Source organism: Propithecus coquereli, unplaced genomic scaffold (assembly GCF_000956105.1).
Source record: "Propithecus coquereli isolate 6110/MARCELLA unplaced genomic scaffold, Pcoq_1.0 Scaffold41, whole genome shotgun sequence".
NCBI lineage: Eukaryota > Metazoa > Chordata > Mammalia > Primates > Indriidae > Propithecus > Propithecus coquereli.
Window position 1 is genome coordinate 8,049,107 of NW_012149841.1, and position 13,543 is coordinate 8,062,649.

General features: G+C 36.3%; 1 protein-coding gene across 1 annotated transcript in view; it reads left to right on the top strand.

Moving 5' to 3' along the window:
• The window catches only part of NBAS (neuroblastoma amplified sequence), a 487,556-nt gene that overhangs the window by 98,238 nt on the left and 375,775 nt on the right, over positions 1–13,543 (top strand). Inside the window, exon 12 of the mRNA XM_012653069.1 lies at positions 5,306–5,434. Within this exon, the coding sequence (XP_012508523.1) occupies positions 5,306–5,434 (129 nt within the window). The remainder of the gene's footprint in view (positions 1–5,305; positions 5,435–13,543) is intronic.

The following is a 13,543-nucleotide window of genomic DNA, read 5'->3' on the forward strand; positions in this document are numbered from 1 at the left end:
TTATGTGATTCTGATACCCTCCTTTGAGAATGTCAGCTCTTTATTGTCTTATTTCAATTCTTGTATTCTAGGATTTATATAATGTGGATGTAGTTTCTACATTCAGGGAGCTTACAATGTGGTTAGTGAAGCTAGATAAAGTATTAGAAGTTAGAAGAATTAAATATCAATATATGCTCCCAATATAAAAGATGTCACTGTAAACAGAAGAAAACCAAACTCAGTAAAATAATTTAAAGAGGTTTATTCTGAGCCAAATTCGAGGACCATGTCCCAGAGACATGCCCAAGAAGCCTTGAGCAAGTGGACTCACTGTGGTTGGGTCACAGTTCAGTCCATTCAGTCAGTTGAGGGGGGAGTTTAAGATTGTATTTTAGTTCGTATCACTAAGGTGAAAGTGAAGAATACTAAATGAATGGGACATGTTGTTGGAATTTTAACTAAGATAGGTTATTATGGATTCAGGTAGAATCCAGTGTTCATACTGTTTTATTTAGAAAGCTGAGTTGTATGGTAAATGCAGTGAATCACTTTACATAAACTCTAATTTTGTCCTTGGGACAACTTTATAATGTGTAGATGTTGTTATTTTTATTGTAAAGAGACTATAAAGGTACTTATGATAATTAACTAATGTGCCTAAGGTCACATAACTATTAATACTGAGTGGCAGAACCAAGTTATATATTCTTGACCAATATTCCAGCTGTTGAAATGATGACTAAAATAAAAATGACATTCATAGCCAAGGAATGTGAAAGAAACTTAAGACACATTTTAACCAATGTGAAAATTGCAGCTGCTTCTAAATTTTATTGCTTTTAAACTACTTAATTCAAATGAAGAAGAAGAGAACAAGATTATTATTCACTTACGCTGAAAAAAATCTTAATACAATATTGAAGAAGCGTGGTTTAAATGTATGAGGTTTACTTTTATTGTGATGTACAGTTGTTTAAAAAGCCACTTCCCACCATTTTCAAGGCACATACTCTAGAATTCCCTTCCTTGTCCACCAACAGGCAGACTCTCAAATACCTCAGACTTTGTTTGCAGAATTTAGCATGGATTTTCAAACTGTGGCTTGAGACTTTGTACCACAGTTACTGTCAGTAATCTCCTGTGTGTTATACAGGCACTCGGAAATGTTTCTATTAATACAAATAAAAATCGGAATTTTTATTTCAGAAAGAAAACTTTGTGTTTCATGTAACACAGGTGACTTGTCCATCTTGAGTGGCTATAATCCAATTGCTACTAACAACTGTATCATCTTACTATACATCTATGAAATTTAAACAGATAACTTGGGACTTTAAGGAAATGTATACTTCATGTATATTTGTAAGTGAAATAATGTCTGGGATTTGCTTTAAAATCCTCCGGAATGGTGGTTATTGGGGAAGGGTAAATAAATCAAGCCCCCCAAAAATATTGATATTTGTTGAAGCTGGTTGTGGGCACGTGGGTAGTCATTGCACTATAATTTCTACTTTTGTATGTAAGTGAAAATTCCTACAATAAGATATTTAAGGAAAGAAATGCTAAGCTTATGTTACCAAAAACTTGGCTCTTGTCCCCAAGGTTGCATCAGAAGAGTGAAGACAACTGGTTTGAGGAGAAGGAAAGAGAAGTTTATTAATTTGTTGGCAAATCAGGAGGTTGGCAGACTCCTGTCTTAAAGTACCAATGTCCTGCCTCAGAGCAGGAATAGAGAGCTTTTAAAGGAGAGGTTTTCAGCTTCTGGCTATTGCTGTTCAACTATACTTGATGGTTCTGATTCATCCTATCTTGGGCTAAGACAGTCTCTTGACCTCTTCCCTGAAGATTCCCTTCAGCCATCTCCTGTGGTCCAAAGAACAAAGGATGCTCCCCTACCCCTCCCAACCACTGGCCTGAGGCAGGGATGCAGATTTTAATTCCCAAAAAGATTGGGGAGGTTTTAGAGAGACAGAACACATTTTTACCCCTTTTCAGGCCATTCTCCCTGTTATACTTGCAATGTGGATATCATAGCATCAAATGAAACTAGGGGATCAAGTATCCACCATATTAAAAGCAAATGGTAACATTCTAATTAATACATTTGTTGTTTAAATTTCTAGAAAGAAAGGAAAGAAGGGAGTGTAGAGTTGGAACAATATCTTTCCTCTACCCTTTCTTACATTCATTGCGGAGGCTTCTGTAACAAAACACAGATTAACAAGAGAAGAGCATTTGATTTATTTAATACAAATTTTGTGTGACCTGGGAGACTTGATAGGAAAGTGAAGACTCAAAGAAATGGGAAAACCTCTGTATTTTTAAATGCTAGGTTTGAAGAAGAAAAATGAATAGTTGTGAGTGGTGTGATTGGATAAGTATGACCTAATGGTAATAAACTAGGGGGAACTTACCAAGTCATGTTTGTTTACATTCTTCTTTGTGACTCTGTGTCTTCATAGATGAGGATGTTATTTTCCTCCAGGTTTAGGGAGGATACCTCTTGAATGAGGATCTGATGACTTGCTTGAGGGTAAGGTCAGAAAACTTTTCCTAGGTTTTATGACCTGCTTCATGGGGGAAGGGTGAGGGGAAGGTGAGAGTGACCTTCCTGCTTCTGCTGTTTTCTCAAATGCTAAGGTGCCCTATTTTGTGCTTATATGTCCTGAACCCCATCAGGAGGGAGGGATTTTAAAAAATGAAAATTTAGCATATTCATTCATTACTTCCTGGTCACACTGCTATTGTTAAATTATTCAGTATACTTTTTGTGTCTTTGTTAAAGAGATTCATAAACTTGTTTCTTGCTTTCAGAGCACTTTTATTGGAGTTGTTTAATGGAGCATTTGTAATGTCTGGGAATTACCATACAGATCACATGTGACTAATTATACTTGACCATAATTTGTATTGAGGAGCATGCTTGTGACTACTAGAAAGGCCCAGGTGGGGACTGTAATCCTGGTTCGTGGAAGTGCCATGGATTGGGATTAGACACATCTGCATTATAACTCAGGTTCTGCTCTCTACACTTGAATGATCTTGGGCCGATGTCTTTGCCCTTTTGGTCCTCAGTTTCTTTCTCTGTAAAAATCCAAAGGGTAGGCAGAGTTTTCTCTTAGCCAATAAAAAATCTATGCTTCTGAGGCCTGCCTTATGCAAAATTATGGAGTTTACTGACTTTAAAGTTGAGAAAGGAAGATTCCAGGCCCTTTATCTTCTAGTCCTTCCCCTGCGCCCATCACAGAGGAAGGGACATGATATATTTAAAATTTTTCTTGAAGTACTTTTGCTTTTATTGCTTGTCTTTCTCAAGCATTTGTTTTCTAGTCTTTCTTACATTTAATTCTGGGATTCTGGGATAAACCTATGTCTAGGTAAAGTGTCAACGGAAAAAAAGACCAAACTCTGTAAAATAACTTTAAAGAGATTTACTCTGAGCCAAATTTGAGGACCATGACCTGGAGCCATGCCCAAGAAGCCTTGAGCAAGTGGACTCAGTGTGACTGGGTTACAGTTTGATTTTATACATTTCAGGGAGACAGGGGTTATAGGTAAAGTTATAAATTGATACGTGGCAGGCATACATTGGTTTGACCTGAAAAGGTGGGCCATCTCAAATGGGGGGGGGGTTACAGGTTATAGATGGGTTTAAGGATTCTTTGGCTTGTAATTGGTTAAAGACAGGAAGCGTTATCTAAAGGCTGGGAATGTTTTAACATAGGAGCTGTTTATCAGAGATAAGCCACAGGACATATATTTGTTGTGTGAATCCAGGACCTGCAGGTTTGTTTTGCATATCCTTAGGCCTGTTAATGGATTACAAAGGATGTCCCCAAGAAGGGAGGGGGGCATGATAAGGCATGTCTGACCTCCTTCCTCCTCCCAGGAAATTTAGTTTTAGGATATTCCTTTGGCCAAGAGGGGATCCAGTTAGTCAGCTGATGGGGTGGTGAGCCTTAAAATTTTATTTTCGTTCACAAAAGTAATTTTGGTCTTCAGTGACGTAATTAGAGGCTGCTAATGTTTTCATCTATCCACTCGTCCAGCAATATTCCTGATCTCCCGAAATTGTTCTGTTTATTTTTGATGGCTAATGTGCCTTAGTCATCTGAGACTTGAAGACTTAAACGTAAATGTTTACAGAAGCCAGGTAGATAATATAATTTAGCTAATTGGACTAGGTGTAATAATTTTTGTTTTCAGTATAGTCATGTTTAGTTTTCAGTTATGTAGCTGATATTTGGCCTTCATATTGGAGCAATAATAGAGAATGGTGGGGATTTTGACTAACTAGGAAAGTTTATGGCCTTTCTAAGGGGCCATCTTCTACTTATTTCTATTGCCATTTGAGGACATGTGCTCTGTGTTGCCAGATTTTCTAAACGTTCAGAAGAAGTATGGTTGTTGGTTGCCATTTTCTGATCTCTGTTTCATTCTTTATGGGAAAGCTACCTTAGACTCTGTCCTTAATAAATGCCTGAAGGGGAAATTGTTAGATGTCCAGTTAGTGTTTATTTGATTCTTTTGAATCTATTTTATAGGTAGTAGACAAGTGATGTCTCTGTTCATGTGCTTTGTGGCGACTAAAAAAACCTAGTATTCTGACAGGAAAGGACAGAAAGATTATATGGACAAGAAGGTTTAGAAAAATAAGACTTCCTCTGTGAACCCGTAGGTTGACTATGTGAAGCCAGTGTATTATAAAATTTCTCTTTTCTCTGTAACAGTTGGATTCCTTAAATTGGATAATTTGACCACAAATCTGGAAATTCTTAAACCTTCATAGTGTTTCCTAAATTAAGGACTATTTTTCCCCTTTGCGTTCTGTTTCCATCATTGTCAGACCTTCTCTCCCTTTATCTCTCTTTCTACCTTCTTCTCCATTTTTTTTTCTTTTCCACAGCATGAATTTTTGGCCTATCTGTAATATATAACATATTCCAGGCCTTGTGTACCTATAGAATCTTATGAAGGTAAGGGCCCCCCATTTCATGGAATTGATAATCTGTTCAAGACCAGCCATAAGAGGTATTGAGAACTCATGATAGTTGATATATAAAGAAATATGTTTATAATGCTTGCATATTTGGGTTTTGGGTTATATGTAAATTATAACTCTGGAAAGTAGATAACAAACTCCTTAAGGTCAGGAGTCTATTTCTATATGCTAGAACACATTTATAGTGATATCAACCTGGTGCAACCCTTAATTACTGAAGATGATTTATAACATGGCACTCCTGAAGAGTATCATTTAATTCTGTAAGTTATTTGTATTTGAGCATAAGTTCTTTGCTCTGACATTACGATTCTTATATAGGATGGAATCTTTAAGATGAGCCTTTCTCCAGATGGGATGCTCCTTGCAGCCATTCACTTCTCAGGGAAACTGAGCATCTGGGCCATTCCATCTCTGAAGCAGCAAGGGGAATGGAATCAAAGTGAGCAGGTATGTTTCTTGGTATGGTTGTTATTAGACTGACACTCTCTTAACGGTGAGTACTGACAAACTAATTTCGTTTTTTTGATATTTTACTATAGCGTACAGCTACTATTTATTCTCATCATTCCAAAGCTGTTCTATTCTTTAGTTGAATTATAATATCAGTACAGCAGGACAAATTAAGAATAGGCTAGTACTGTGTACTGATTTTAATTTTTAAGGCAGTACATTCTGTATACTGAATGTAGTCTGTTCACTGTACTCTGTATTTTTTTCCCTCTTTGACATTCCAAAAGTAGAGAATGAAGATGTTAGCATTTCAGCTAAAGTCAATATGAATCAAGGATTGTAGGGTCACATCCTAAAAGAGTTGCAATTCTTCCCAAATCTTGCAACGCCAGCTATATGGGGCTTATTTAAGGCTTGAAGGGAGTTACATTCTCTTCACTCAAATGCGAGTAGCTAAGATATAGAGAAAGATGGAACTCTTTCATTTTTAGTGTCTTGAAATGACTGGTTTTAAGGTTTTATTGTTTATTAATAGGTAGAATAATCAACATCTATTATAATTTAAATTCACAAAGGGAAAGTAAGATCTGCTCATATGATGACATTTATTGTGATAGAGTGAAGATTTAAAGGAATTCCTCAATTGGGTATAGGTTATGTTTTAAATCTTTTATTATCTAATGATTAGTTTGCATTTTACCACTTTAAGCGATCATTTTCAGTTGCTCACCCCCCTCACCCCATTTTCCTATAGGCATATCCAGTTTTGGTGGATAGTTTTGTGATTCTCAGGTTAGAATCTATTCCTGAATGATCTGGTTGGATCAGTTGTAATTAAGAGAATTATTAATATACAATTTTTTCCGGATAACTGAAGAAAAGAGAAAGTGGCTCTGTATTTTCTTACTCAATTCACAGATTTAAATTTGTTTGTTTTAGCTAGTCTTCATTTTTTATCTTATACATAGCTTTAGGAAGGTTTTTTACTCCCTAGTTACCATTTCACCTTCAATTTAATATAGTCTCAACGTGTCTTTAAAAAAATTAAAAATTGTTAAAAACCTTGAAACCCAGGCATGATTAAGTATAAATATTTTAGTAGTTTGAAATATGCAATCGAAAAGTAATGGGACAGGAAAAGAACGGACTTCAGAAATGGAAAAAAAGGTACATGGTGGGAAGGGATGGGTCCAGGCTAGAAGTTTGTTTTTAGACATTGCCTTAGTGAGAGTCTTTTGAACAGAAATCCCCTGAGAGTCTGGAAGGACAGTTCATTAGGAATCTCTGTAGCTTGATTGTTGAGCATCCACCTCCTGTGGCTTTGATATAGGTTTCCCAAAAAGTCCTCAGAGCGTTTGGCTTTTAAGTTAATCTGTCAATTCAGAGAGATGCAACTTGATTCTCAAGCTAGTTGTATTTCTTATTGCAAATTTTTAGGATTATATGTCAGTTTCTTTTCATTTGAATGGTATGAATTATTTTCTTTGAATGCCTGAGTAAGCTGGAAAAAATAGGTTTTTGGACTCACAAAAGTAAAAACCATGGAACTGGTTGTCATCACCAAGGATACTGTGCAGGTCGTGGTGCCATTTGCTGAGGGAGCAGTGGCTTAGTCTGACCTTGATCCTATTCTGACTGCCGTTCCCACTGCTGCTCAGCTCCCTGCTCCGGTTCAGAGTTCATCACAGCACAGGCTGGGGACTGCCCTGCCTTCCCTTTTCCTGCTGCTGCTCATCACATGGAGAGACTCGCTGGCTAGAGCAAACTCTGCCTTCTGAGACCACAGCCAGGTTTAGCCTCAAAGGAAATTTTGGTCCAAAGTTGGGAACATGGAAGACATTTAATTTTACCCCTTTTTTTTTCTTTAAAATCCTAAGATTGAGGTCAAAATGCAAATTCCTCTGTTTACCTCTCATCTCCTCTAGTCTGATCATTATGCTGCTTTACTCTACTTCCTGGATCCTCCTCTCTATACCCCCTACTTTTGTCTAACCATTTCTGCTAGACTTTCTAAAACTCCATTCAACCATACACATTCCTATGAGGCTTCAGCCTCTTCCCAGACATTTTGGTTTCTTTCAATATGCTTATTAAAGACTTTTATAGCTTAATGTATGAAGGCGCATATATATGATATTCTTGTAGCTTTTATAAAATTTTCTCTGATAACAATATCAGTTTTTACTTAATGAGTGCTTACTTTGTTCTAGGGTTATACAGCAAGTGAACAGTAGAGCTGAGATTTGATTTTATGTCTCTCTGACTCTGATGTTCATGGTCTTTCCATGACCACATGGAAAAGGAAAGACATTAAAAACCAAAAAGATAGGTGGAAGAAATATTTATTAGGCTAGTGAATGCCAGAGTGTCCTGAACACATTTTTTCCTGCAGTACTTGGTGTGTTATTAGTTTAGTAACATTGTGTTATTTGAAAGATCAGATGTACATGTAATAGTTTAGAAAGACTAGAATCACTCTTTATAGTTATTAATTTTTTTACGTTCTTTTTATTGGATATCTCTAAGAGCACAGAGACACATTTTTTTTTTCCTGTGGATATAATACAGATTTCTTCAGCCCTCTCAGATATGCTCATCTTTTGAGCCAGTTAGTGTGTACTAGGTACCAGAATAAATAATTGAGAAAGCTTCTCATTGGTAAACCCTTAGCTTTATCATAGATATTTAGAGTATTTGTGATACACTGGAGCAAGGGGTGAAGGTGGCAAGTCTTTGTCAAGCAAGAAGAGTTTGCACAACCATACTTTGAGTCTTCCACCTGTATCCTGGGAATTAATCACATTGACTTGGATGTTTTAGATTTGAGCTTTAGTATATGAATTACTAAAATCTAGTGTATTATAGTGAGTACAATAAAGATTATATGTAGTATTACTGTAAAGTAGAGTAGGTTGTTCCTATATGCATAATAACATAATGGTAAAATAATAAAATTCAACTATTTATTGGCTCTACTGAGTGCTAGAGTAGGAAATACAATAAGTCATAGTCCCTGTCCTTAAGGTATTTGTAGTCTTATGAGGAAAATTATAAACAAATGATTAAGATAACATGTGAATATTATGAAAATATATGCTCAGAGGAAAGCATGTAAATCATCTGATAGTGTTGGAGAGGATTGTTTGAAATAAATAGTATTTATAGTGTAAGGCTTGGCTATTTATAGAGCATATTTTTCGCTTGTCTCACTATAATCCTATTATATATAAAATTTAGGTACCCATTTTAATAGATGGGAATAGTGCTCAAAGAGGTTAACTTGAGATTACTAAGTGTTGGAATCAAGATTCCATTTTGATTCAAGTCTTCTGACTTCACAGGTTAAGCCTTTTTTCAGAATATTGACTTATGGCACTTACATTTAGAAGTACCGACTGCTATCTGGGCAAATCAGGTACTAGCATATGATATTAATAGAAAACAGGGGAGAGATGTCACCTTGCAGTTCATATGAATGACATCCCCTGGAGTCTTGCAGTTCATTATGTAAAGAACCTAGAAATGTGCAAATAGTAATAAGCGAGAGGTGTAATATAGTTGTTTACCAAATATACAACTGTCTGTGTGTATACTTGTCACTAGAATTCTTTTAAGGAGAAATCCCATGCTCTGAAAAATAGTGAGACAGCTGCTCTTTTCTCCTTCCTCTAGCAGTGGTCAAGTGAGCTTGGGTCAGCCAAGTAGGGCAGAGCTTTGCCTTTCCTTATGGCTGCTCTAGGAAACAAGTAGACAAGCCAATTAGTTTAAAATAGATTATGTGATACTATATAATATAGTCAGTTTATAATTTTAGCTTAAACATTACTTGAGAAGAAACTAATGTTGCTGCTGCCCTGCACAATCTTAAACTCCTTTACTAAAATTGTGAATTCAGTTCATTTGTGTCTTTCTTCATGCAATTTGCCGCTTTATTAGTTTTTATAATATGCTTTGTGTGATTGAGTATTTTCTCTGTGAAACCTAATGATTAAAGATAGTTGTGGAAGTGCCAGTTCTGATTTACTTCTATCCAGTTTTAAGTTGATTAAATACTTTGGCTTTCATTGTCAATATGAAAATCCATCTGGCTAGAAATCTGTGAGTATTAAATTTTGTTCATGTCTGGAATATAGTAAAATTGCTTAAGTGATTTTCATTTCAAACCTTTCCCATATGTTATGTTTATATCTTTACATCTCATTTTTGGCCTTAATTTTTCTCTCAAGAAGTTTTATTACTTGCCTATTTATACTTCTTTAGGTCTAGAAAATGGAATGGAAACTTATCTTTTCCATTTTAATTTTATTTTATATTTGGCCTGTAGTAAGTGTTGGACTAAATTTGCTAAGTGGATGAATCAATGAAGGATAATTGGTAAGACGGCAGTTTATTGATTAATCTTGATATAATCCACAGCTGTTTTCACAACTTTTCTAGACCGTGAGCTCTTTTAGAATAGGCACTAGATACATATTTCATCCACATACTCTAACATAGACTTAGCATATTAAATATTAATAAATATTTGTGGAACAAATAAGCATTTGAAATGTTTTTATGCTGTTGGAGGCAGGGACTTCATTATATTTACATTGTAGTGGTAAAAAAAATCAGCAAATAAATCCTTAAATCTAAAGAAAACATTGCTCTAGCCATAATAGCTCTTCTGTACAAAATCTATAATGGTATACTTAAGACATCTTTCTCTAGGCTACTGCTGCATTATAAAGTGATGGCGTATTAGGCTGTTTTCAGACGTTTGGTAGCACGAATGTGTAGAGGCGGAGAGGTGTAATGACACCTTACCACACACACCTTAAGGGTCACGGCTGACACTCCTATAACAAAAGACAGGTTAACAAGACGAAAGCATACCAGGTTTATTTAATAACAGATGATTTTCTCTTGCTAACCTGAATTTGAAAAGGAAGATATAGAGAGAAATTTTTGCCTTCCATTCTCAACTGGACACTACAGACAGAGATCCGGGAGAGGTGACCTTGGTAAAAGAAATCCTTACCTTTCTTTGCTGGCGTTTTGTCGGTTGTTTCAGCACCTCATCTGCAGGGTCCACAGCAAGTCAGGTGTCTCAGCTGCCTCATTTGGGTGCCAGAAACTGTTGGGACAGAAAGATGTGATACCTTTCCTCACCCACCATAAGGGACTTGGCCAACACTCTTATAACAAAAGACAGGTTAACAAGAGAAAAGCGTAACAAACTATTTAATCAAAGTATTATGTGACATAGGAGACTTCAGAAATGAAGGTCCAAAGACCCAGGGAAAACTGTGTATTTTTATGCTTAGATTTGGTGAAGAAATGGACAGCCTTGTAGAAATGTGATCAGATAAAAGGGTATAATTTAATGGCAATAGACTGAGGGGAGGAACCCAGCAAGACCTGTCTGTCTAAATTATTTTTGGCCTCTCTGTCTAACACTACCCATCCCTACACGGGGCAGGATCCCTCCGAAATGAGGGTCTTCAAGGGAGAAGAGAAAGAGTGACTTTTAACTTTTATGGCTTGCTTTGGGGGAGAAGAGTTCTAGTTTCTGTGACACATCTTGGGGAAAAGGAATTCTGTTTTCTATGACTTGCTTTGAGGGAGGAAGAGGGGCTGGAGACAGGAGAAAGTCAGAGAGACTTTGCTTCTGAGGCCCTTCCAGCCTCCTTCATTTAGAAGAACTTAGCATGTTGAGGTGCCATATTTTGGGATACTGTGTTCTGAATTCCAACAAGTACAGAGCAGTGACATGGAGGTTGCCATGGAGCATATCCACCTGGTCCCGGGAGCTTTGTTATGGGTCATGGGGAGCTTGGTGGTCCTGCCCACCAAGTACCAGTCCACAAAGTATGCATCAGATGTGGTAAAGGATGGCCCAGCCATGATTCTGCTCACACGTAGAGCCCCCGAGGTTGAAAGGTAGTAAGTTTAGGCAAGCTTCAGTGGTATAGGACAGCAGTGAGAATGTCACCTTAGAAATTGGGAAAGGACAACTGTCAGGTCGCTAGTCTGGCAGCCACCTCTGTCTGAAGTAAAGTGAAATTTAGAAATTTATTTGGTTTTTTTCTTAAATATGCTGTGTAGATAATTTCATCAAATACCCAAGTATTGTGAAGTTAAACATTTAGTTCAGATGTCTAGCATGAATCTGTTACGTACTTCTAAGGCAAAAATACAGATAGCTAAGTATATATCCAAAAGAATTTGAAACAGGTACTCAAAAAAATATGTGTACATACATATTTATAGTAGCACTATTCACAACAGCCAAAAGGTGGAAATAATCCAAATATTCATTAATGGATGTAAGGATAAACAAATTGTGGTATATGCATACAACAGAATATTATTCAGCCATAAGAAAGAATGAAGTGCAGATACGAACTACAACATGAATGAAACTTGAGAACGTTATAGCAAGTGAAAGAAGCTAAACACAAAGGTTTTATGATTGCATTTGTATAAAATATCCAGAATGGATAAATCCACAGAGATAGAAAGCAGTTTGGTGATTGCTGGGGCCCAGGGTGAGGGGAATGGGGAGTAACTGCTTAATGGGTAAGGGTTTTACTTTGGAGTGATAGAAATCTTTGCAAGTAGGTAGAGATGGTTGTTGCACAACATGGTAAAGGTACTGAAATGCCACTGAATGTTTTAAAAAATGTTAAATTTTATGTCATGTGAAGTTCACCTCATAAAAAAATGATATCATTAATATTCTCCCCCAAATCCCAAAACAATCAAAAATAAAGATGTTTACAATATGCTGTCCTGTACTTTAGTTAAACTGATCTATTCTTTTCCCTGGATAAACTTTATATTTTCCTACCTCTGTACTTGTGTTCACATTATGCTCTCAAACTAGAAGGTCTTCCTCTATCTATTTTCTGCATCTAAATCATATGCAGTCTTAAAACCAAACACCACTGGGCTTTCTATGTACCTCTTGAATTTCTTTCATCTTTCTCAAGCCCATATCCAAAATTCTCTCTTCATTCTTTGAAGACCACTAGCACTTTTATCTATACCTCTTCTTGGGTAGTTATCAAATTTGACCTTGGATTATAGTAATTTATATTCATTTCTTAGCTTTCTACGTGCTTGGGTGTTGGGCCTATAATGTCTGATTTTTTTTTCCGTCTGTAACTCATGGTGTAAGTGCACAGTATTTGTTGAGTAAATAGAAGAAACCACACTTTTGAGAGAGTATACAAAGAATAGTATAATGCCAGGTAGTTTTCCTATAGCTTAGACATTCTAATTAGTGTTGAGTGACTTAAAAGACTAATTGATTCGTTTACTCATTCAGCATTTAGCTGCTGTGTTGGGTGGGCACTCTGATGGATCTGGGAACACAAGGATGAGCATGACAGAGTTTCGGATGCAGAACAAGTCTTCACCTTGTGTTTAAAATTGAATTCACAGGAGATGCCCATTATTTAAGCAATGCACAAGGAAGTCCCAGATGACTTAAGACCTTGGTTCTACTGAATATTGCTTCTTCATGGTGTTCTGTCTAATCATTAACTTTAATAAAGACACACATTTTTTGCATTCTCAAAGTTCTTATGCCAATGAGATTTTTTTAAAAATTTTTTCTCAAGATTTCTTGTCAAATTTCATTGTGATCTGTATGTCCTTAAATTTACCGAAGGTTGACTCTCAATTGTTGCTGTTTGAGGGACTTAAAGTTTTATTTCATACTCCCTTTGTGTACTCCAGAATGTGAGTGGGGAAGTGCACATATCATATAAATGTGGTGTGCAAATGCATGGTAAGGGCCTGTACTACTGGTGATTCTGAGGCATTGTAAAAGTATCTTAAAGTGATCAAATAAGATTTTAATTTAGTTGATTATTTTCAATAATATGTACCTATTGTATTCTAATTCTTTGAAACTTAATCAATCATCTTTTTTAATGATTAAGTAAATCACGATACTCCATTTCTTCCCACGATACATAAATAGCCTTTTATGGCAACTTTTTTTTTCTGATAAAGTTTAAAGATTATGTCTTCTCAGGGCCTGCTGTTCTTGCTCTGAGTGATTTACCATATTAGTGGAGGACAGGAAGTTCTTTCAAGCTATGGAAAAAAATATCT